The sequence below is a fragment of the Pseudochaenichthys georgianus genome, chromosome 15 (genome assembly GCF_902827115.2).
Source record: "Pseudochaenichthys georgianus chromosome 15, fPseGeo1.2, whole genome shotgun sequence".
NCBI lineage: Eukaryota > Metazoa > Chordata > Actinopteri > Perciformes > Channichthyidae > Pseudochaenichthys > Pseudochaenichthys georgianus.
In genome coordinates, this window is record NC_047517.1 from 13,849,606 (window position 1) to 13,874,693 (window position 25,088).

Consider the following 25,088-nt stretch of genomic DNA (forward strand, 5'->3'; position numbering starts at 1 on the left):
ATTATAGGACAGGACTCAACGGTCCCTTGTTTACAATAGAAAAATGCAATTTTAGATCAAATGTATCTATGGTGTAGCAAGTTCAGTTTTGAAATAGAGCGAGCAAAGGACAATAACGTCTGTAAAAACGGGACAAACAGTTACAGGTTCAAACGACTTTAAATACATATGTTAACGCACAAGGTTTAATTTCTAGAATAAAGTGAATAACCCCATTCATTCATTTGTAATAGTTGTTGTCCACTCCAGGCCTGTAGGTGGCGGTATGCACCTTTGGTTTGTAGTCCGCCAGTTAAATCCAGAAAAAGAAATACTCACTGCGCATGTATAACAATCTGTTGTTTCGGGCGGGATGATTCAAAACAAGATGGATTTGATATCTGCGGTGCAGTTTCTGAAGTTAAATCAAATTCCCCCAGGTAACATTTTGTATTTCATGTATGCTTGAAACTACCATATTTTATGACTTAACGGGGAGTAAATAAATGGTAGGCTATACTTTTGGCCGACCTGTAAACATAACGTAGTTATTTCCCGGGTTCTGTTCCCTGCCTTAGTTTACCTTCCAAATTAAACATTGCCTCCTGCTTTGGAAGCTAAACAGGTCAAACGGAACTTCAGACATTATATCTGAAGTGTTGTATATCAGTGGCTATTTCTGCAAAACAACTCTGAAGCTGCTTTAGCCGTATTGTAACGTTACAAAGAATAAACAAGTTCTGAAAGTGTTGGAGTATACACTGAACCAAACCCTTTACATCTTAATTATTACATGTTACTTGTTAGACGCTTTTATCCAAAGCGACTTAAATACTCAATACTGTGGGCAATCCCCACAGGAGCAATTTGGGGTGAAGTGTCTTGGCCAGGGACACAACGACATGCTGAATGCAGTGGGGTTTGAACCTGTGACCCCCCCCTGATCCGAACACCAACGCTCTATCCACTGCACCACACGCCTCCTTAATGTTAAACCTAAGATAAACCTTTACATGTTGTCCTTTTTTGCATGCACTTAGTCCTGGCCCTGAAACATTAACCCGTTTTTTATTTCCCACATAATTCTCCAAAGTTCAGTGTGTTGTGGTGGTGTGTCACTTTAGTTAATTTGATAATAACTTGTGATTTACAGAATGGGTCGACGCAGTGTGGGACTCAGAGTTCACAGAGAGAACCCCACTGGAGGACAGCATAGAGGACGAACTCGCAGTCAGTGAGAACAAGTCCTTTAAGACCCTGTACCAGTGTTTACTGGTCCATGCTGCTGACCAACAACAACAACAATCTGCAGGCAGAGATGGAGCGTCACAGGTAAAACTCATCCTGCACCTTCTGTACACAGATAGAAGGATTACTGAGAAGGAGATACAGGCTGTATAGCATGTCTTACTCTAGTGATGTGTGCATATGTTTAATACGACATACTTCTAATAATCCCTGAGGAAAAATAAACGTTTTACTTATTATTATTTGATTACATTAAACACATTGGCCAACACACACACATTCACAAACAGGACCTAGGAGAGGGTGTCAAAGTTTGGTGTCATGCTCAAGGACACCTCGGCAGTGCCAAGGAGGTGAACTGGCACCTCTCCAACTATAACTCTGCACTCTGTGTTTTGGTCCGATTGGGACTTGAACCTGCAACCCCTTGGTTCGCAAGCCAAGTCCCTACAGACATAAAACTGCAGCCAATATACAGCGGCTCATGTTTATATTTAACTGTGGTGTGTACATATAACAACAACATGAGTCTGTTAAATGTGAACATGCAAAGATGTTTGTAATTGAACTGATGTGATCATCTGGTTATCAGAGTGACAGTCTGTGGGAGGAACAGTAAAGGATGTGCAGAGAACAGACTGGGGCAGAGAAGCAATAGATCAGCTGCTCATCCATCATGTTGGTCACATACCCGACATTAGCTGTATGTATTAATGGGGGATATCTGTTTTCTCCTGTCTGGTTGAACCAATAAGCACTGTCTGTCTGTATGTCTATCTTTCTCCCATAATGCCCTGCAGAGTATCTGGGCGATCCTGGGGGAGAACAAGGTGTCCATAAAGTCTCTGGTGGCTGTGCTTTCCTTCTTTGTCCTGGGAGGAAAAGCTAAAACAGCCAACATCCAGCACAGGGTGAGCAGTCTGCACGCCGCCTCCATCTACCTGCTGCTGCTGGGAATACCAGGTAAGGAAATCTGAAAAATATACACCTTTTTAGAGCAGGGGTGCCCAACCTTTTTTGAACCGAGAGCTACTTTTAAAGTAGCCAGTCTGCCGAGATCTACCAGTCCAAATAGAGAGGCGTAGCCATTACTGACAGCCTACTGCCAGGTAAATACACACTTCTACTTGTATAAAACTGACCTTCGTACGATGAATACTTCATAAAATACTGCAGATCCTTTATCTTACCTCTTTCTAATCTACACACATACAAGTATTTAACTGAAGTTACATAACAGTGTTGTTGATACAGAGTTGGAGTTTATCCACACGTCACACTACAGTGGGTAATGTTTTCAAGAAACATTGAACAGTGCTGCCACATATGACACAGGGAAAAAAGAAAATACTCTGAACCCTTTCTTTGCCATTATATAAAAATAGTGTTGCTACAAAAGTATAAATTAGGCTTACTAATAAGACAACTCAGATCTGAAGCTACACAGGAATCTGCTGCCAAAGTGCAATAAAAAAAGACAAAATTAATAGAATCAAACCCTTTTTTTGTTGCATTTTAGTAGAGTATAAAAATAAATGCCTTTAAAATAGGATGCAAGCAACACTAGTTTCTTAACCTGAATTGATAATAGACTATAATCAATTTAAACAGAACAGATCTTAATGTTTGCATTCTTATACCATTTTGTACAATAATTATAATGAATAAGTTCAAACAAACTAAAACTTACAGCTGATTAATAACGATATCTAACTTGAGTTTTTATTATATCAAAAACCTGTTGAAATGCTACTGTTATTTTTTACTGTCCCCCAAAAGCGCGTCAGCAGCCTCCAGGAATGCTTCTTTCACAACTTCGCCGTCTTTGAAAGACTTCATGTGTTTCGCAAGAACGTGACTGACACAATGAGATGCTATGGTAGCAGCCTTGCTCTTGTTGTTGGGCCTGGTGAAAATGGACTGCTGTGCATTTAGCTGTCCTTTCAGGCCCCTCCCCTTTTGGAGCGTAGGGCAGAATTAGGAGGGAATTCCGTCTCGTAGCGTTTGTGCACTGTTTTGAAATGTCGCTCCTAAATGACCCTTCTTCGATAAAGCCACGCTCGCATTGCAGATGAGACAGATGGACTTTGAATTGGAATAGATACAAAAATAATCATCCTCCCACTCGGAGTGAAAATGATATATTTGGGGCTTTTTTGCTTCTGCCATTGCGGTCTTGTGTCTGTACGGACTGTCACTCCTGTTGACACGGACAACGTCAGCGAACTAGTGCCCACTGCCCACAAGTCACGCCCCGACACATGGGGTCACGTCGGCCAATCGCAAAGCTTTGATGCATTCAAGTGCATTATTCTGGCACAGGAAGATTATGTTATAGGACATTAACGATAAAACGGAATATTGTTGTTCTATTTTTAGACACATCTCGCGATCGACTGGGAATCTCCCCGCGATCGACCGGTCGGGCACCCCTGTTTTAGAGGGTCTGCATATGATACAGTTGCAAGGTCTAATTTGTAGCCATTGTGTGTGAACACATTTGGAAGCAGTTTTTAAATAAACTAGTTTATCCAGATAATCAAAACACTTTATTTGGAGATGAAAATGAAAGAAAGCTCATTTTACATTTTGTAAAAGTGCACTTAATTACTGCTGTAGCTAGGTCTTAGTTGAAACAGGAAGTGTGTTTGTAAACTAAGGTTTACAACAGACTGTTGGGTGATTACTTTAGAGCAGGGGTAGCCAACACGGTGCCCGCGGGCATAGGGGTGGGCGATATTGAAAAATATAATATCACGATATTTTTCAAGCAGTATCACGATAGACGATATTTTTTTCATGTCGGTTATTATGGTTATTTTTCAAGTTACTTAACAGTACAACCACCTACAAGGCAACAAAAACTAAAATAAAAAGGAGTAACAGACCAAAATACCATTTCAAGCTGGTTTTAATTCTGCAATGAATCCCTGAATGAACAATTCAACAGGAATTTTGATATGGCTTCCTCAGTGTTCAAGTAGGTAGGCCTACACCCTACACAACAAACGTTAACACTGGTTTCTTCACCAAGTAAAGTGCACTCTCTTGCTAAATAAAATAAAAATATTCAAGGCACAGTTTCTCAGTATAAAAATGCATTTTCTGTTTTAGGTAGCACTAGCAGTGATGTAACATCAATAAACATGAAAAAGAGAGTAAAACATAACTAGAGAATGCAATTCCTGAAGAAATTGCTAGTGGGAATGCTATATGCTGAACATCTGACGCTAAACTGCTATGCTGAAATGTAATGTGTAAGAAGAAAGTGAAGAATTTAGATTGAAATGATACATGAACACTGGGGGCTTGAATGTGTGATAAGAGAAGCAAATAAAGTAAAAAGGCTTGGAAAAGCAGCAGAATATTTGAACTGCTGAACTAACTTGATGGCGAATGATCTGTCGCCATGGCAACGACATTTGATGACACCCCATCAGAGATGGGGTCGTTACTAAAAAAAAGTAATATATTACATATTACTTTTAAAAAAAAGTAATATATTACACTACTTCGTTACTATCTACATAAAGTAATTTGTTACTTTACTCGTTACTTTACTCGTTACTTTACTCTCAGGGCCGGCCCGCCCCTCCCTACAGGCAGATCACGCAGACTGCTAAAGTTTCAAATGTTCTCTTTAGTTCACGCATAAGACTGATCCAGATAGCTCCTGAATGTTTTCCTATCTGACCATGGCTGTCCTCTGTCTCCTGCTATCTGACCGTGGCTGTCCTCTGTCTCCTGCTATCTGACCGTGGCTGTCCTCTGTCTCCTGCTATCTGTATATTTTGCGCAGTCTATCTCTGCTCACGCTGTTGCGTCAGCGTGTTCTCCTGCGTGTTGGCCATGTGTTGCACTGGAGCCAGACTTCAGCCGAGCACGTACGAACTGCGCATGCGTGAGTGGCAATAACTCTCCTTACCAGCAGGCAGCGGTAGTGTGTATTCGTCATTCAAAACAAGCAACAACCGGAAAACAGAGAAGAAGAACTACGTGTGTGTGATATAAATAAACAACAGCTATGTGCGTTAGCTTCACCTAGCATGTGTTCTTTGCAGGTGTTTGTTGAGGTTTGATTATGACTGATTTTAGAAAGTAACGAAGTAACGCGTGTCGGGGCAATGTTAGTAACTGTAGTGTGATTACTGGATTATAAAAGTAGCGCGTTACACTACTCCGTTACCGACAAAGTAATATTATTACAGTAACGCGTTACAAAGTAACGCGTTACACCCAACTCTGCACCCCATAATACGCTTCGATGCGTTGATGGCTGCATCGTTACCAAACCTGTGAAGTTTTGGGCCGTTTGGAGCATTTTCACTGAAGTTATGAGAACCATGTTTCAAGGCGAGCATTGTGTTGCCATGGTAACACAATGCTGTTGGCACACATGTGAAGTTTGAGCACTTTTTGAAAATGTTCATAGGAGTTATTCATTACATTAGGAGGTTACATTACTCTCTCTCTTCTCTTGATCTTCGGCATATGATGATGACACCCCATAATTGACGTAGAGCTGTTGAGGGCAGGACCATTAACCTTTATCTGAAGTCTGCTGCTCTGAGCATGTCAGTTGGAGTGAAGACATCATCGTGTTCCATGACACAGGTGTTTATATTTTAGCTAACGAGCTAAATTGCTATGCTGATATGTAATGTGTAAGAAGAAAGTGAAGAATTTAGATTAAAATGAAATGTGTACGAAGAAAGTGAAGAATTTAGATTGAAATGATACATGAACACTGGGGGCTTGAATGTGTGATAAGAGAAGAAAATAAAGTAAAAAGGCTTGGAAAAGCAGCAGAATATTTGAACTGCAAACTTCTGAACTAACTTGATGGCGAATGATCTGTCGCCATGGCAACGGCATTTGATGACACCCCATAATATGCTTAGATGCGTTGATGGCTGCATCGTTACCAAACCTGTGAAGTTTTGGGGCGTTTGGAGCAGCTTCACTGAAGTTATGAGAAAACCGTGTTTCATGGCGAGCATTGTGTTGCCATGGCAACAGCATTTGAAGAAATCTCAAAACTGTCCCGTAGATGTCTTCACGGCTGGACTGTTAGCACAAATGTGAAGTTTGAGCACTTTTTAAACATTTGTATAGGAGTTAGAGATGTCCCGATCACGTGATCGGGGATCGGAGCCACACACGTGATTTTCAAAAGATCGGAATCGGGAGAAAAAGATCAGGGATCTAGATCTTTTTTTGGTTTTTTTATCAATTTTTTTTTTTTTTTAATTGAATGTTACAAAACAAAAATGACCATGTTCACGTCTTAAAGTCATCCTGAGGCCTTAGTTTTGGTTTAAAACTACACGACATCATGTATGTGTTGCTTCTTTTGGGCTTTCATAGTGCTTATTTCTCTCAAATCTGGCAACAGAGTGGGCGCAGTGTCGAATAGTAGCAGTAAGCTAACAAGAGGCTACGTTCAGCTGGTGACTCGGGAGTCGGGACAGAGAAAATGTCAGGAGTTTGGAAGTATTATAACATTGAAAGTGAAGGCAGTGTAACAGCCAGATGCAATGTTTGCAAGGCGGAGGTTCCGCGTGGTGGAAAGAACAGAGCTACGTTCAACACGACCAATCTAATATGCCACCTGAGAAACAAACACCATCAACAACACGACGAGTACATAACGGCCACTCAGGTAACGGCACTGAAACAACCGACACTTTCAGAGACTTTTTCAGAAACAAGTCCTGTTTCTCGCTTGAGGCCAGGAAAAGGCTAGTCACTGTGACCTTTTTACCTGTGCTGGACTATGGTGATTTGTTGTATATGAATGCACCTGCCAATTACCTGAGCAAATTGGATGCTGCGTATCACAGTGCTCTGAGATTTGTCACAAATTGTAAAGCGCTTACACATCACTGTACACTGTATACCAAGGCAGGTCTGCCATCACTCTCTGTACGGAGGCTCAGTCACTGGTACACTTTTATTTATAAAGCTATGTTGGGCAAACTCCCGTATTACATCTGTTCTCTGGTAAAGCAGAAAGTTGCGGGCAGCTATTGTCTGAGATCGCAGGATGTGGTCTTGTTAGATGTGCCAAGAGTGAGGACTGTCTTAGGTAAGACGGCTTTTATGTGCGCAGCTCCACTTGCTTGGAACAGCCTACAGTCCAAATTAAAATTGAGCAATTTTATTTCTCTGAATGTTTTTAAGGCCCGTCTGCACGAGATGCTTTCTGACACTATGGGTGTTTATAAGTGTTGGTGAATATGTAATTATGATGTCCTCTATTGTTTGTTTTTATGTTGTTTTTAAGTTTCATGTGGAACTAAATTGATGCAGGTCTCCCTTGTAAAAGAGATCCATGATCTCAAGGGACCTATCTGTCTAAATAAAGGTTTGAAATGAAATGAAAAGGAAAGAGAAACTGCCCCAGAACAGTGAAAAGGCCAAACAAATAACAGCCAAGATAGCTGAATTCATCGCGTTGGATGGCCAGCCGTTATCTGTTACCTTTGTTTTCTCTTAATGCATTGCATAAAGATCGGATCGGGAAAAATCGGTAAAGGCAGAGTGTCAAAATCAAATGATCGGAATCGGATCGGGAGCAAAAAAAGGTGATCGGGACATCCCTAATAGGAGTTATAGCGACATCACGTTTTATGGCGAGGGATGCGTTTCCATGGAAACAGCATATGGTGAGATCTCAGATTTCGCGTAGAGCTGTTGAGTTATGGACCGGTGATATACAAATGAAGATTCAGGGACGATTGGACCGTGTCGATTGGACTTACAGCGACATCCTGTTTCATGGCTAGTTGTCTGTCGCCATGGCAACGGCATTTAAAGATACCCCATAATACGCTTAGATGCGTTGATGGCTGCATTGTTACCAAACCTGTGGTATATATGGTGCAAAATGCGAGAGCGTGTAAACCCTGATGTGAGCATTTGCAGAAAAAAAATCTGAGCTTATGTGCATACATTTACACTTGTATAAAATATCCACGTAACTGTGAACCAAATTTACACTTGTAAAAAAATATCCACGTAACTGTGAACCAAATTTACACTTGTAAAAAATATCCACGTAACTGTGAACCAAATTTGAAGTCACAGAAGAAGAAAAAAAGTTTTGTAGCTTGTAGAAAAAAAATAAACTTAGTGATGAAATGTTCACTTGCAGAAAAATACATATTTTTTAAATATATTTTCCATTACAACTGCAACTTGGTTATTACAACCTCTCAAATCAGTCATTACAACTTGACAAATCTGCTCTGTGGCAGTATAAATAGACGAATCTGCGGTCTTGACTTTTGCTACACTTCTTGCGATAAATGTGTCGCAAAAGTAATTTTCACCTGTAGATGTGGGGGAGGGAGGGGGGTTGGAGCGAAGGGGCGGAGCTATCAGAACGACGAGGCTTGGGTCAGTCACTCATGCCCCTTTCACACCAGCGCCTTTTCAGCTCCGGCTCGGAGCTAGAGCCTGAAAAGCGCCGGGTTTTCCAGTTCACACCGGAGCTGCGCCGGCTCTTAGCTCCGGAATCCGCTTCATTTCCAGCTCCAAAAAATTGTCGGTCCAGAGGCAAGAGCTTTGGAGCTAAGAGGTGACGTCGCTTACGTCTCTCTTACGTCGAGGCGTGCAGGAAACTAAACCCACCTCCCATGGGTCGACTGTCATGCCTGCCTACAAGCAGTAGTGCCTATAAACACACTTTATAAAGTCAGGCAACACTAACCAGGCTTCGTGTGATTCTGTTTATTTGTGCCTTACTTTGACCATCCGTTCGCTGTTATCGATCATTGTGGAGAGAGGCAGACGTGTTGTTTTGTATTATTGCAGCTATCGGATGCAAGTAGTCAGTTTAGCTTCGGTTGCTATGCTAACATCACCCGTTTTATACCAGAGAAACTTTCATAACAGCGTTGTGATACCAAACAGTGTCAATTCAGACTGACACACATTCACTTAGGCTAAGGGAACTGGGGATATGCATCAGCTGCTTGTGTGAGTCGGACAGTGAATACTTTAGAGCGGCCGCTGCAGTGTGAGCTAACGGGAGCTAACGGGAGAATAAACTCCTGTGGAAGAGCAGCCAGCACTGCAGCGGTCGGTAAATGCTGCAGAAACACATTAATAAACAATGAACCACGGCACTCTGGAGCAAAGTATAGGGTTGGAGAAGTCGTTATTCAATTTATTCTGGCTTCGTGTGATTAAAAGCAACACGATCATCGACCCGACGCAGTTGTTGTTGTGAGCTGCCGTAATGGCTGCCGTTTGGGGGCAAATCAGCGATGTAAACGGTGACGTCATGACGCAGCAAGGGCAGCTCTGGGGCGCCAGTGGGCGGTGTGCACAGAGCGGGAGCTGAAAAGGGAAACCGGAGCTGAACCAGAAAAGCTCCCGCTCGGAGCTAGAAACTGAAAAGCGCTGGTGTGAAAGCCGCAACAGTCACAGCCACAGTCAGGTCGAACCGGATGACTGCGGGGCTAACGGTTTATGTCGCTACCACTGACATGGCGCGTCAATCAACGGTAAGTTTTGCCCATTACTTCTCCAGTATTACTTTGAATATTATTATTGTGATTGAGGATTAAATCCGCTTTGAAGACCACCTTTTTATATCGTGCAGTTTAGCGGCGAAATGACGTCAGTTAGCCAGCTAACGCTAGCTTTGTTGAGTTTATGCTAGCTAAACAAGTAGTGGTTATAGTCTACAGCAGTAATTCATATATTATAGCCTACTGCTTTGGCACTAACGGTTGATAACCGTTTATGAAAATAAAACCAATTGAAATGTACTGAAATATTGACAAGTTTTATAATTGTCTTGGGCTCCTGCTGTGTTTTTAAAGCCTTTGTAAATTATCCATGCTATTTAGCTAACGTCGAAGTAGTGTATGTGAAATCAACCTCACAATAAGATGTGTGTATAATACAATTATTAATGTCATATTTCAAGATGATTACTTAGATATTACAATATGGTTGGTTGAGCTGGAGTTCATTATTGAGCTTACATGTTAACGTCAGTCATCTGAAGAACGAACCCAAACCTTGTTGTTTTTATTAATTGCATTACCAAATGGGTATCAAATAAACAGTAAGCATTGGTAACACAACTTCCAAAGTTACAGTAAAATAAAAAGGACCCTGGCTCGGACAATACACAATCCAACATGTTCAACAGAAGAGAATCAGTTGTATTGTTTGTATACATGGTTCTTTACATATATATCTGTTTGTTTAAGGTGTCCAGGTGATGCAGACAGGCTGGACCAGAGAGTGAGAGACAGAACTGGACTCCTCACAGCAGTGAACTTCAGCACAGGTACAAAGACTTTTTTTCATACTGTACCAAGAATCAAGAAAAATATTGGTTTAAATAAATGAAGTATTGACTTGAATACACTGATATACATTCCATTAAACAATACTAAATACTAGATCACCTACACATCAGTGAAGTTGAGGGTTTTTTCCATGCAAAAGGTTACATTTAGATGTTAACAAGCAATATGACTTTGTGAGCTTTCTAATTTAATGTATTGAAGGCAAAGCTATTTAACACATAGTGAGAACTGCTACTATTTATCTCTCAATATTGTCTGTAAAAAACGTGGTAAAAGTTATTCTTTCAGTGAGACAACAGAGCAAGCTTCTACAGTTCCACTACGTTTTGATAACAGTTCAATATTATTTTGATAATAACATATATTTCAATGTTGATGAATTTCATACTGTTCATTCATAATCTGATCACAATTAAAAAATAATTATATCAACAGCCCCTAAACACACCTCTTTCACAAATAACACACTTGTTCTGCAATAATGTTTTATGTTTCCTGTCATTTTTGTTAGGAAAGGACATGCCTGAAAGACACGACTCGGCATCTCCTCTTTCTCTGAGGGTCAAGAAGAACATCCAAGAGGAACATTAAAGGCTGATGTTATGAGATTATAAGACCAGGACAGGACATTCACTAAGAAACTACTTTTATTGTGAAAACAAAGATCTGCACACCGAATATTTTTGTAGTCTATCAGGACCATAATTTGTTTGTGACGCTGCCTGCACCTCGGAGAAGGGGTGGTTATAGTCAGGCTTATAAAGTGTGGCGAAAAACACAGTCAGCTGATGGGATGCATCTATTTCCACATCTACACTCCATCAGCTGATTATTTCTATTTGCCTCGCTTTATGAGCTTCACATCACTTGTGCCTTGTACCGCAGAGTTTGCAACGTCACGAATAAATGGGGCCAATCTTCAGTCAGATGTGAATGTGTAATCAAGGAGTGCAAATACAAATACAATTTATTGAAATGTGAACCAAAAGTTAATCAAACATGTTTTAAATAAAAAGCACATATGGACAGAAGGTGTAAACCTATTAAATGTATAAGTAAATACATTTAGTCAAATAAAGTGACAGACTAGGCCTGTGCAGTTGGTATCAGCTATGCCCAGCATGGGCTCCTCCATCAGGCCTGGTCCTCCTCGCAGAGGAAAGACCCTCAGTCCTCTCCAAACCAACAGACAGGACGTCCATCACATAGAGGTTTCTCCCTGAAGTCTCTGCAGCCCTCTGGACACCACGCCGTCTCAATCCGTCCACACTGAATATGAGAGGGGGAAATTAAAATAATAAATGCTTTAGACAATAAGAAATATAAAGTTAACTGTTGAGTTACTTAGTTTTTTTAGATTATCAATACTATTACTGTATAACTAATATCTCAGGTTAAGAGGCACATTCAAATAAAGATTGGTCTTTAAATACATTTTGTCTTTTGAATTGTTTGTCTAAAGTCAAGCATCTAGAACTGGTACTTGTAGTTTTACTGATACAGTCTGGTTATTATGCTGTTTGGAGGAGGCATCACAGGTAAGAGTACTAACTAGCTACCATCACATGTACCTTAGCTTGACTTAAATGTATTAAACGTATAATTAAGTGATATCAAAATATAAATAACTAATGTCATGCAAACATATTAATATGTGCTTGATTCCAGAGTTGAATTTAGCACAATTGCATACAAACGTGAAGGGATTTTAAGATTCTGAAGTCTTCGTTCTAAATAGAAAATAGCATGGATAATTTACAAAGGCTTTAAAAACACAGCAGGAGCCCAAGACAATTATAACACTTGTCATTATTTCAGTACAGTTCAATTGGTTTTATTTTTCATAAACGGTTATCAAGCGTTAGTGCCAAAGCAGTAGGCTATACTATATGAATTACTGCTGTAGACTACAACTAGGGTTGGGTATCGTTTGAATTTCCACGATTCCGATTCTAGTTTTCGATTCCGATTCTTAACGATTCTCAATTCTGATTCTTTGAGGGGCAGGGTAAAAAAATGATACATGCTTCTTTCACCAAAAAAAAACAACATTTATTTGAGTGACTGAAGCTACAACACAGCAACAGTCCAACTTTTAAAGGAAACCCCCCCCCCCCCCCCCCCCCCCATTTAAAAACAGTTCTTATTGAGGAAAACAAGCATATCTGCCTTCTCAGGCAGTATGCGTGAGCGTTCAGCACAGATTGTGTCACCAGCAGTCGAGAAAACACGTTCACTGGGTGTAGAGGAAGCCTGGATACATAAATATGAGAAGGCCATGTCTGACAGGCAAGGATAGGTTGTTCTCATGTTCCACCACCAGGCCGCAGCGTCATCAGAAGTAACTATGCGTGGCATAGCCTTGTACATGTGCAGCTCCTTCTCTACCTGGTCCTGGATGGACATGGAATTCTGCTGTGGTGTCACCTTTTGGGCATCCTCATCAGCAAACAGCTCCTCCAATGGGGTCATTTTGGGGGTTTTGCAGGGATGCATTTGCTAAATGAATAAAGAACAACATATCACACAAAAGGAAACTTCCATTCAAAGCATAGATCATGATTAAGAAACCTCGCATATATATATTTTTTGCAAACATACACTTACATTCTCCTCTGCCTCACTCTCCATTCCTTCCATGTTCTCATCACCATCTCCTCCACAGTCTAGATCTGTTGACTACAGATAACAATTGGCATTATTTATGATCAATATTTTAATGATTGAGGAGACATTATTTGTTCATGAATAACATTTCACCTTCTCAGAGTCGGTCAGATTTTTGGCCAGGAACTTCCCCTTGATCCGGTCCCAGACAGCAGCATTATCGTCCATCTTTTGTTTGAAGCGTGGATCCAAAGCAGTAGCCTCTTCCAGAAAGCTCCTGATTTCATCACTCTGAACACAATTATTGAAAATGTAGGATTAAGTCATGAATATAATTATTTAATGTATTCTTCATTAACTTCTTTATAGCCTCAGTTATTTTACCTGGTAACGCTTTGACAGATTTCCCCAAACTTGCTTTTTAAGGTTGGACACAAATACTGTGTCCCCATCAGTAACAGTAAAATGCATCTCAAGCTTTTTGAGAATGGGCAGAATCTGTCCAGATGTCGGGTTCTTTTCCGAAGAAACGCAGAGGGTGTACATAACCCTCATCAGTCTGATGAAGTCCTCTGCCCGCCTGAGGTCTTCGTCAGTGAACCGGGCAAGTCTGAGTGATAAAGAATATTTGTATTATTAACTATAAGTTACAAATATTACATTTTAAACAAAAACAATGCTGTTTGACAAGGGAACTGCTCCTCTTTAAATCCATCACTTATCCACACTAATCAGTATAGTTTACATTGCTAGCTACTTTTTAAGTCATCTACATTTGCATTACCACATGCTTATAGTGACAACTCTCTGCACTAGTTCTGGTGGCTAGACAATCACTTCCCTGATAATGAAGTATTAGTGTTTTGTATGAGTCATATAACTATAAGCTACTGGATGCCATTTTCTTTTGGATCCATAAAGTAGCTATATTTTTTATCTATCAGTCTGACTACCTGTCCCTCTCCGTAGGCTTTCTCAACCGTTGATCCAAGCTGGCTGCCTGAATTGCTGGGTATTGCTCGAGAAATCTCTCCAGCATTAGGTGGAGAGAATTCCAGCGAGTTCTCACATCAAGTATGAGCGAGTGTTGAGGCAGCTCTGACAAACAAGAAAATCACAAATACTTTAACATATGGGATATCAATTTAACATGGAGTAGTTATCATTTGACATGTATGTTTTACATAGTTTTTGAAATGTTAATACCTGAAAAACGCATACAGTGCTTTGTATTGCAAAAAACAAGCATTATTTAATTAAATACAATTCACAACAATCAAATGAATGTAACTCAGTGAGTCTTACTTAGGATAGCCTGCTTCTCCTGGAGCACGGTCTTAGCCATTACCTCTTAATCCACACAACAAGTGCACGGATCTTTGCTATCCATTGAGACATGATGGCCAATGAGTAGAGACTCTGTGCTGCCAGATTCAAAGTGTGAGCAAAGCAGCCCAGCTTCACAAATTGGAGCCTGTGTATGGCTACATCCATATTTGCAGCATTGTCAACTGTGACTGCCATTATTTTGTCAAAAATGCCAAAATCTGTCAAGACATCTGCAATCTCCTCTGCTATGACGATTCCTGTCTGGGCTTTGTAGACAGTCTTGGTTTGGAGCACTTTTTGCCTCATTTTGCCTTCCACTAAATAGTGTGCTGTGACAGTAAGGTAGTGGTCTTGCGCAATACTAGTCCAGCCGTCAGATGTGAGGGCAACATGGCTAACTTCACTAAGCTCAGTGATTATATTTGACTTTTCAATCTCATACCAAGATGGTATTAATTGATTTGTCAGATAATCTCTGGTAGGGGGGGTGTAGTTGGGGTTAAGAGTAAAAAGCATGTCCCTGTAAACACAAAAATGATATTGTTATTGTGGGTGAGGTCTGGGCAGCTAGAAAATGTGTATAATTGTCTTTGTGTACCAAAATATAGGTGCTTCTACTTCTGAGAAGGGATGCAGCCTTTTCACCACAAAAGCGGTGACTTTTCTGTGGCACTCCTCACGTTTCTCTACTGTCATCTTTCCCTTTGCTGCTAAGGTGAATGGGTTGACACGGGCTTGGACGGGCTTGTTAGCTTGAGCCGTTGTAGCCGGGCAACTACGCGACCGCAAACTTTCATCTACAAAAATATAGAATATCCACACATTTTACACACAACCTCTCAAACAAAACAACCATCCTTTAGTTTTGAGTGATGTTAATTTACATACCTGATTGCGAGGGCTCCGCTGAGGGAGTGCTCGGTGTTGGTTGAGCCGGGACGACAGCGGAAGACGACGTTGGTTGTGAGGCGGACGGAGACTGGCGAAACAGGTTGAAAACGGTACACTCCTTGATCTGTATACCGTGCAGGCGAAGGTGTTTCGTCATATTGGTCGTGTTCCCTCCTTTGGAGGAAATAAGTTTGGAACAGGTGTTGCACTCTGCCGACCCATTGTCTTTCCTAACAAAGTGAAGCCACACTTTAGAGCGTCTACCGCTCATGGTGATCCCAGGTTAAGCTGTGTAGAAGTGTAGGTACAACGCTACATTTCCCGCCCCAGTAGGCTACGGAGAGTGGCGAGAGAAATTTCCTCAGGCATCGAAAAGCGGAACCGAAATTCACATTTCTAAACGATGCTGTTGGAATCGAAATGTTGGAACCGGTTCCGGTTCGGAACCGGTTCTCGGTACCCAACCCTAACTACAACCACTACTTGTTTAACTCAACAAAGCTAGCGTTAGCTGGCTAACTGGCATTATTTTGCCGATAAACTGCACGATATAAAAAGGTGGTCTTCAAAGTGGATTTAATCCTCAATCACAATAATAATATATATATATAATATATATAAGTAATACTGGGGAAGTAATGGGCAAAACTTACCGTTGATTGACGCGCCATGTCAGCGGTAGCGACACGAACCGTTAGCGAACCGTTGGCCCCGCAGTCATCCGGTTCGACCTGACTGTGGCTGTGACTGTGAGTGACTGACCCAAGCCTCGTCGTTCTGATAGCTCCGCCCCTTCGCTCCAACCCCCCCTCCCTCCCCCACATCTACAGGTGAAAATTACTTTTGCAACACATTTATCACAAGAAGTGTAGCAAAAGTCAAGACCGCAGATTCGTCGATTTATACTGCCACAGAGCAGATTCGTCAAGTTGTAATTTCTGATTTGAGAGGTTGTAATAACCAAGTTGCATTTGTAATGGAAAATATATTTAAAAAATGTGTATTTTTCTGCACTAAGTTCATTTTTTTTCTACAAGCTACAAAACTTTTTTTCTTCTTCTGTGACTTCAAATTTGGTTCACTACGGAGCCCTGGAGGGTTCATGGAGAGAAAAATAAATGAAGCGTGCGCACGAGTTACTAAAGCGTGCGCACGGGTTACTAAAGCATGCGCACGAGTTACTGAAGCGTGGCCTCGTTTTGTGTGTGTGCGTGTGTTTGGGCATTTGTTTATGATAGTATCGTTCGTTCCGGTGCACTCCGGCAGGACTATAGCACATCGAGATTAAGATTAAACGAATTTCTTTCATTTGGGAATACACATATAACTATGGAGAACCAGATTTGTGTAAATTACTGTTCGTGGTAATTTGAAAACAAATGCCGGTGGTGTCGGACAAACACACACACACACACACACACACACACACACACACACACACACACACACACACACACACACACACACACACACACACACACACACACACACACACACACACACACACACACACATCATGTGCCCCGGTGACAGGACATCTCCTTCATAAAACGAGGGGAATACTCTGGTAGTTCGATGTGTGTAGAGGTGTGTGTGGTTGAACGTAGCAGCCTCGATCTCTATTCAGCGGTTCTAATGAAGGGAAACGCAGTGAAGTAAACAGTAAAAGGCACCGCTCTTTGCAGCTGGTGCTGCTCTTCTCAGATTCTGCTGAATTACACATTACTGCCTCCAGTGCCCTGTACGACGAAGCCAGTTCAACAGACCCTGGATATGTTTGATTTACCTGGCTTAACTAACCCTAACAAACGCGATGTCGCTAAGTGGTCCTACGAAGCTGGTTATCAACTCAGCAAATCAACCAGGGTTTCTCTGTCCGGTTGAGAGTGCGTTCACGTGAAAGGGACGGGGTTACCAACATTTGACCAATCACAAACATGGAGACGGGTGCTGACAGCGCAGCGTCATACTTCATGAATGAATAGTGTAAATAGCAAATCCTGCTTCGTAGTACAGGCCACTGGTGCCACAGAGATTTCATAAAGTGAAGGAGGTTTTCCTTCTATAAAACTGCTGTGGGCAGCAGATACTGTAAGTCACGGACAGGAATCCCTCAAAATAAATAAAACGTGGCCACGTTTTACTTTCTCGTTCGCACGAGTAAATAAAGCGTGGGCACGAGTTAATAAAGCGTGCGCACTGCGCAAGAGTTAATAAAGGGTGGCCACGTTTTATTTATTTTTCTCTCAATGAACCCTCCAGGGCTCCGTAGTTCACAGTTACGTGGATATTTTATACAAGTGTACATTTGGTTCACAGTTACGTGGATATTTTATACAAGTGTACATTTGGTTCACAGTTACGTGGATATTTTATACAAGTGTAAATGTATGCACACAAGCTAAGATTTTTTTTATGCAAGTGCTCACATCAGGTTTTACACGCTCTCGCATTTTGCACCATATCTACCTTCATAAGTTTTGGGCTGTTTGGAGAATTTTCACTGAAGTTATGAGAAAACCTTGTTTTAACATTACTCTCTTCTCTCCCTCTTCGGCATATGATGACACCCCATAATTGAAGTAGAGCTGTTGAGGACAGGACCTTTAACCATTATCTGAAGTTTGCTGCTCTAAGCATGTCAGTTGGAGCGATGACATCATCGTGTTCCATGACACAGGTGTTTATATTTGAGCTAACGAGGTGTCCAGAGATCAAAGGTTTCCATTGTTCTGAATGAGAGATAAACCTCTTACATGTGAACGTTTTGTGGAAGAACCGTAACAGATATCTGTGAAATTTCAAAACGTGAAGCATGGCAAGGAAGTTGAGTATCTGAAGTGTAATTTCTGTGTAGTTCCGGGTTAATAATGTAGCCAGTTTGGCAAAGGTGTGCGGCTGCTACCTTGAGGAAATATCTGTTCTGGCGCTTTTAAAGCAACTTTGAGATTTTAACAGTATCAGGGGCACGCAGGCCATGGTGGCCGTAGGATGTACAATTATTTTCGGGGCTTCACGGCCAGACCGGCCGTCATAGCCGCCGTGAAAATTCTACCCTGGTGCACTATCACGATAGATATGATATCTCTGAAAAGGCATATCGTGGAGACCTAATATCGAGTCGCACGCGGGGCATGTTCTAAAAATAGCTCGCCAAGCAAATCCAAAATGTAAAAAATACACAAAACAAAAAAGGAAATGTAATTAAAATAATCTACCCTAGGCCTATGCATAAACAAAACCTCAATCATAGCGAAATCTATCTACTTACTACAACTATATACAGGGTTCGTACGGGTGCTTGAAATCCTTGAAAATGCTTGAAATTTGAGGTGGTGTTTTCAAGGTTGGGAAAGTGCTTACATTTTGGGAATGGTGCTTGAAATTGAGATAAAGTGCTTGAAAATGTAAATGCTTTACTTTTACAATAAATTGCTGTCTGACTGAATAGTTCGCTTTTTAGATTAAAAGAAAAGAATTGCTTCGCTTCTACATGAAACCGCTCCGCTGCACCTTCCCGCGCTATGCGCGCAACCTGCAGGTGTTTGTGTTACGTGTGACCTGGGCATTCTGATGAGAGATAGATGACTGTGTGCCAGGAGGTTGCCGTTTCCATGAGCGTTGGCTGGCAGAAGACAAATACAAGCCATGGCTAAGACGAGGGTCAAGCCCACGAGTAGCCTCCTGCAAAGTTTGCAACATAATGATGGGAGAGTCTGCGCTGACGAGCAACATGAAAGGTACGCCGTAGAAGAGCATTTTAGATTAGGCTAACGTTGCATGTTACGTTTGTTTAAGCTAACGTTAGCGAGCTGAATAGCGAACTCCATGAGGGATAATAATAATTGCAGGGGACAATCATTTCAGAGGAGCGTACCTATGTTATGTGCGTTACAGTTGCCATCGTGTGGTGTTCAGAGGATGAAGCTCTCACGGCATTTCATGTTATAGTCACGAAATATAATCTATTGATTCGACACAGAGCGATTTTGAAAGCAATGTATTTCTACTGGTAGTATGTTTCGTGCCTAAACCAAATGTGACTTGCTCTATCGAAATCAGTCACATTGACCCGTAGACACATTTTCGTTTGTATTACTGTTCTGGGGGAAGCTCGCGAGTGTGTTTGTGTATTTTTGCGTTTGTGTATTTTTGCGTTTGTGTACCGGGAAACACTTACAAGAAACACCGGCTGTTGTTATGCTTGCTGTGACGTTACATTAGTCCGTTCTCTGCTTGTAATTATGCCGAAGCTTCAAAGTTGTATTTATCATCTGAATTTGCCGAAACAAGTTTAATATTCTGAAAGCCAATACTTTGTTTATTTGAAAACAGATGAAAACAAACTGTCTTTTATATAAAATTGAAGTATTATACAAGTACAACTACATTTTGCTTTAATCCCATGTAATTGTAGAATGAACACAGTCTTCCTTTGAAGATGTATAAGTCAGGAGTCTTGAGTAGTCAACATTACCTAAAGTCATTGTACACATTTGTAAATATTATTTTCCACTTGTTACCATTGTGAGTCTATTTGTATGCAGCTCTGCGTGATTTTGTGGCTACAATTCAGGCTAATACATATATATTATATATATATATATAATATAATAAAAGTACAAGTACTCAGATCTTGTAGTGAAATTATAAGTATTCAGATCTTGTACTTAGTAAAAGTAGAAGTACCAGAGTGTAGGAATACTCTGTCACAGTAAAAGTCCTGCATTCAAAATGTTCCTCAAGTAAAAGTAGAAAAGTATTCTCATGAAAATGTAGTGAAAGTAGCGACAGTAAAAGTAGTCGCAGATTGGTCCATTTCAGAATAATATATCTGATATGTTTTATAATGATTGATCATGAAAGTGTTCTCAAAGCTGGTGAAGGTGCAGCTAGTCTGAAGTACTTTGTATACTGCTTGTGGATTTACTCCAGGTGGAACTAAAGTCTGATTTAACACTTGATTATATTTCACATCATTCATCCAGATCTGTGAAGTAACTAAAAGGTATTAAATACATGTAGTGGAGGAAAAGTACACCATGTACCTCTGACTTATGTTCACTGCCAACCTAAAAGTACCTCAACAATTAATCAATAATGTATTGAAAAGTTATTTGGCTGATTATTTTATATTGGCTCAGCCAGGTTATATGGGAGGCCCAGTCTACATACAGATCACTTAGTTTTCTTTTCTTTAATTTTTCATCCTGGTGTAGAATGCTATTACGAAACACACATTTGGTTATTTATAGCATAAAGAACACCTGATTTAATGTGAGGTAGGGAAATAATCATTTGAGTATGTGTATATAAATACGTAATTTACAACAGCTGTAAGATGCTTGAAAAGCTGGAAAATGCACCTTGAAAATGCTTAAAGTGCTTGAATTTGACTTTGGAAAAGGTGTAAGAACCCTGTATATATCTATCTAACACCCCTCCTCCCCGACCCCACAATGAACCAATTGTCGACCAATCACGTTCTTGCTTGATTTGTGGGACCAGCGTTCAGTCAGGAAGAAAAGCAATGTGGAGCGGCAGCCGCACACTTCATAAGGAGTGTGACCGTGATTTTCCTTATGGCAGAATCTACAACACATCAGCTCCATTGAACAGCCTAGTCGAGCCAGCCTATACAACACATGAGGGGCAGAGTTTTACTCTGTGTGTTGCAACTTGCATATTTATTTATTGCACTTGACGCACACACACGCATGGCGTTATTTCCACTGGGAACAATTTTCGAAATCCTGTTTGTGTCCCCCCACTTTACAAATATTTGTATTATTTTTTTAACGCAAGCCGTCATCGCCACAGAGGAGCACACAGCCTCTGTGAGCGAGCGAGACAGAGAGAGCGAGAGAGACAGAGAGCACACCTTTATCTATTTAATATAGATAAAGTAAGAAATCATTCCAATGTGTACTATAGGACAGTAAAAAAAAAAAAAAAAAAACTGTTTAAAAGGGGAGTGATTAGTAAGATATGCATAAATGAAAAGATAGAATGCTAACTACTAGGTAACATAAGATAAGAATAAACAAGTGTAAATGATTTGTTATTGGTTGTGATCATATTCTAAAGATGTTTGGATTATTGAAAAGTATACAATTCCCTTTCATATGAGTGTTGAGAGCTGTATCCATACATTCATTTTGTGCTCAAAGTGCACCAGATTGATGCATTTCACTGCAACCGGGGGTGCATGCCCCCGGACCCCCCTAGAGGAGGTGAGGTCCACCCCCAAATAAAGCAGGTTAAAATAATTAAATTGAATACATTTTCTTTGAGCAGTGGCGAGCTGTGACTTTTATACCTAGGCCCTCTGACCCCCCTCTGAATATCAAAACAGCGGCCCGGGGTGCAAAACGCATCAATGACAGCGACCCTCTACCACACAAAACAACACCATTTATATAAACACCTATCATAACAGGGCACCCAGCCACAGCCAAGTAACAATTACAAATTAATTAAGTCGGCACGCCGGCCCACATTGAAAATGACTTGGGCCTACCTTTGATGATCGAATCACTTAAACACAAAGTCCATCCTCCTGTCATTTTGGATGAAGCACTTCATGGCGGGGTCATGCAGCTGATCCTTTGCCACTCCAGTTTATCATTGTAACTCAATCTTGAAAATGACTCGGTTAATAATTTTGCAAACGATGTCATCACTATCACTGAAGTGAGCCATCATGAACGAACTTATGCTAATCATAAATCTATCGATCATAAATCTATCTATTAAATCAGGGCTCTCCAACACGTCGATCCGGCAGCTTTTCAGTAGCTCGCCGCTCGATTATCGATTATAGCGTAGTAAGGTTGCTTCTTTATTTTTCGGCCGCGGCCGGACAATAAAGTTTTTTTTATTTTAGAATTTGTTTCTGTCACACGGATATCAAATTGGTCCGTGACGCAGTGATCAAGGAACAGACGTGACAGCGGCACAGCGACACCACACACGGACCAGTCTTCTTTCTCCAGCAGCACCAGTCCAGAACCAACAGCAGAATGACCTGCTCTGAATCAGGCCCTGTCGCTGCGGCTCAGAGACACAGAGGGAGGGATTTGTGTTTTTTTAAAAACACTCGTTATCGTCATGTCAGGTTTTTGGTGGATTTAATTAAGTCTTGGATTGCAGAGTATGAATGTCCTCTTGCTATTTTCAGTTGATAAATACTTGTGTAAAGTTTGTGAAGGCAGGAGGAAAGCTTCCGCGATCACCGTCTCCTCTCCGTTCCACCAAACCCCCCCCCTCCCTGAAAATAATGAGTGACAGGCTGATAGTGACCCGATAGAAACTTTATTATTCACTTAATCACTGATTGAGATATGATGAAGCTAACTTAGTCTCATACATTCATGGGATTAATGTAACAGTAAGACAGAGAATGTAAGTATGTAAGCATGCAGTATTTTTGTTTTTATAATGCTGTTGTAAATACTCCTGTTGTCTGCTGTGTTCAGACTCAAGTCATGTGTGTGATGCCACATTCAGGACATTCAGTATCCTTTTTTTAACAGAAGAGTCAAGACCGTTGCTAGAAGCTGCAGCTAGACTGCATAAGCATTAGTTTTTTGTTTTTGAGGATGGAACAATTTCACACACAGATATATGGAGGCTAGACCTATACAGTTGATTTATTATGGTTTATAATTTCATGTCAAGACGAAGAAGAAGATGAAAAAGATGGCTGAACTGTTCAGTGTCAATCCTGTGGAGATGGAGGTTATAAATCTCCAAAATCATGTTCAGCTTAAGTCTCAGCAAAACTCACAACATTTCTGGAGCCTTGTAGACCCAGAAAACTATAAGAACATCATCAAGCACCACTGAACATGTCTGCTTTATTTGGCTCTACAGACCTTTGTGAAGCAGCTTTTTCTGACATGAATGTCATGAAATCTAAATACAGAACAAGACTGACTGTTCGACATTTAAATGATTCTATTAGAGTGAACCTAAGTGGGTACACTCCAGCATACACCTCTATGGTGGACTCCATGCAGTGCCATTCATCTTAAGGACATTTATGTGAATGTTCAGTGACTTACTTACTATGTGTGCCATAATAATATGTGAGACATTTTCGTTTTCTTGGACCTTGATGTGAAGTTAGGATTTGTGATAAGCTTTAGGTATTGCAATTTCGTACATGTACAAAAGTATAGCTTAATTCAACTGATGAGTACTATGTGAATAAATGTAAGCGATGTGATGCAAGTAGCTCTTGGCCACTTACATTTTTTCAAAGTAGCTCTCAGGTGAAGAAAGGTTGGAGACCCCTGGATTAGATTTATGATTCGAAAATAATAAAAGTAGGGTAGACATGTGGATATTATCCGGCTGAACAAAACGTGCATTTATCTAACAGGTTCGTTTTCCACAGACCTTATTTCAAGCTATTTTCCAAAATACTATGGAGAAATCCCATTGCTTTCTGTCGAGGGAATCCGAGCGCAGCTTACTTCCGGGTTTTAGGACGCATCACTGCACAACTTGCACTTGCACTTCACAGCGGGTGGAACTTGTCATAAAGTCCGCGAAAATAAAGCCCACCCATTTAGAGGGAAGATATGATTGGTCAATTGTACTGTCATTTGACATTACTCTCTCGTTGAGTCCTGGCCCTCTGTGAATATACAGAGGGATCAACAAGCTCTCCCGTCTTCACAGTAACTCGCAGAGACAGCATTTAACTAAATTAATTAAACTAATGAAAAAAGTAACAAAAAATATATATATAAATTTTTTTTTTTTTAATGTTTTCAAATATTATTTTTTAGAATATTTTAGGCTCTCACAGAGGGCCTAGAGGGCCCTGACGGCTCGCCACTGTCTTAGAGTAAACACTGAAAACGGGTCCCACAGACCCAAACAGCACACAAAGGTTAAAGGTAAGCATATAATAACGTTAAAATGTGCTAAATATATAGACTGCAAAAAACAAAAAAAAGAGGAGTAAAAGTAGCTCACGACTTGTTTTATTTTGTTAAAGTAGCTCTCATCCTAAAAAAGGTTGGTGACCCCTGCTTTAGAGTATGTCCCTTTTGCCTAATATTTTGTGTTTATTTCTTTACTTTGTTATTTTTATTTTGCAATGCAGGAGGGAACATGTAACTTAATGAACATGTGCTTACTTTACAAGGTTTTTCACACTTAAAGTAAAGGGTGTGAAAAAAAGAGAAAGACTGAGAATAACAAAAAAAAAGTAAGCTAAGGTTATAGTTCGCACAACAATAATAGCAAAAAAACTATTCGAAAAAAATGTTTACGGTTAGAGATGTAATTCAGTGCAAGTCCTGCTCTGTCCTGGGTCTGCCTGTTAAGTGCCTCTGCTTTTACAGTGATGAAGAAGGCCAGGAGCATGCTGGGTAGTAGAACAGTCTTACTTGCGGCTCTCTTCCGGGAAACATTGTCTTTTATCAGTGTTTTGTCTTAAAAAAATAAAATTTAAATAATACATTTCTATTGATGAGGCAAACATTTTTATTTCTTCCAGGGAGCATCGCCAACAAGGTTTTCCATGAAGTTTTGTTGGACATGTGTTCGGACCTGACCTCTCACTGCTGGCCTCAGGACTCCGGGAAGAAGCGCAAGAAAGACGGCCTGAAGAGCTCTCAGGCAGAGGGCAAGCGCTCCAAACCTCAGCGCAAAGACAATGCAGAGGTAAGGTCCTGAATCAGAAAT

At 40.7% G+C, this 25,088-nt stretch overlaps 1 protein-coding gene across 1 annotated transcript in view; it reads left to right on the plus strand.

The window, feature by feature from the left end:
* Positions 1–335: 335 nt before the first annotated feature.
* The window catches only part of ncapd3 (non-SMC condensin II complex, subunit D3), a 46,111-nt gene continuing 21,358 nt past the window's right edge, over positions 336–25,088 (plus strand). The window contains exons 1-4 of the mRNA XM_034101491.2: positions 336–419; positions 1,133–1,311; positions 2,028–2,190; positions 24,901–25,067. Coding sequence (XP_033957382.1) covers positions 353–419; positions 1,133–1,311; positions 2,028–2,190; positions 24,901–25,067 — 576 coding nt within the window. The 5' untranslated portion in view covers positions 336–352. The remainder of the gene's footprint in view (positions 420–1,132; positions 1,312–2,027; positions 2,191–24,900; positions 25,068–25,088) is intronic.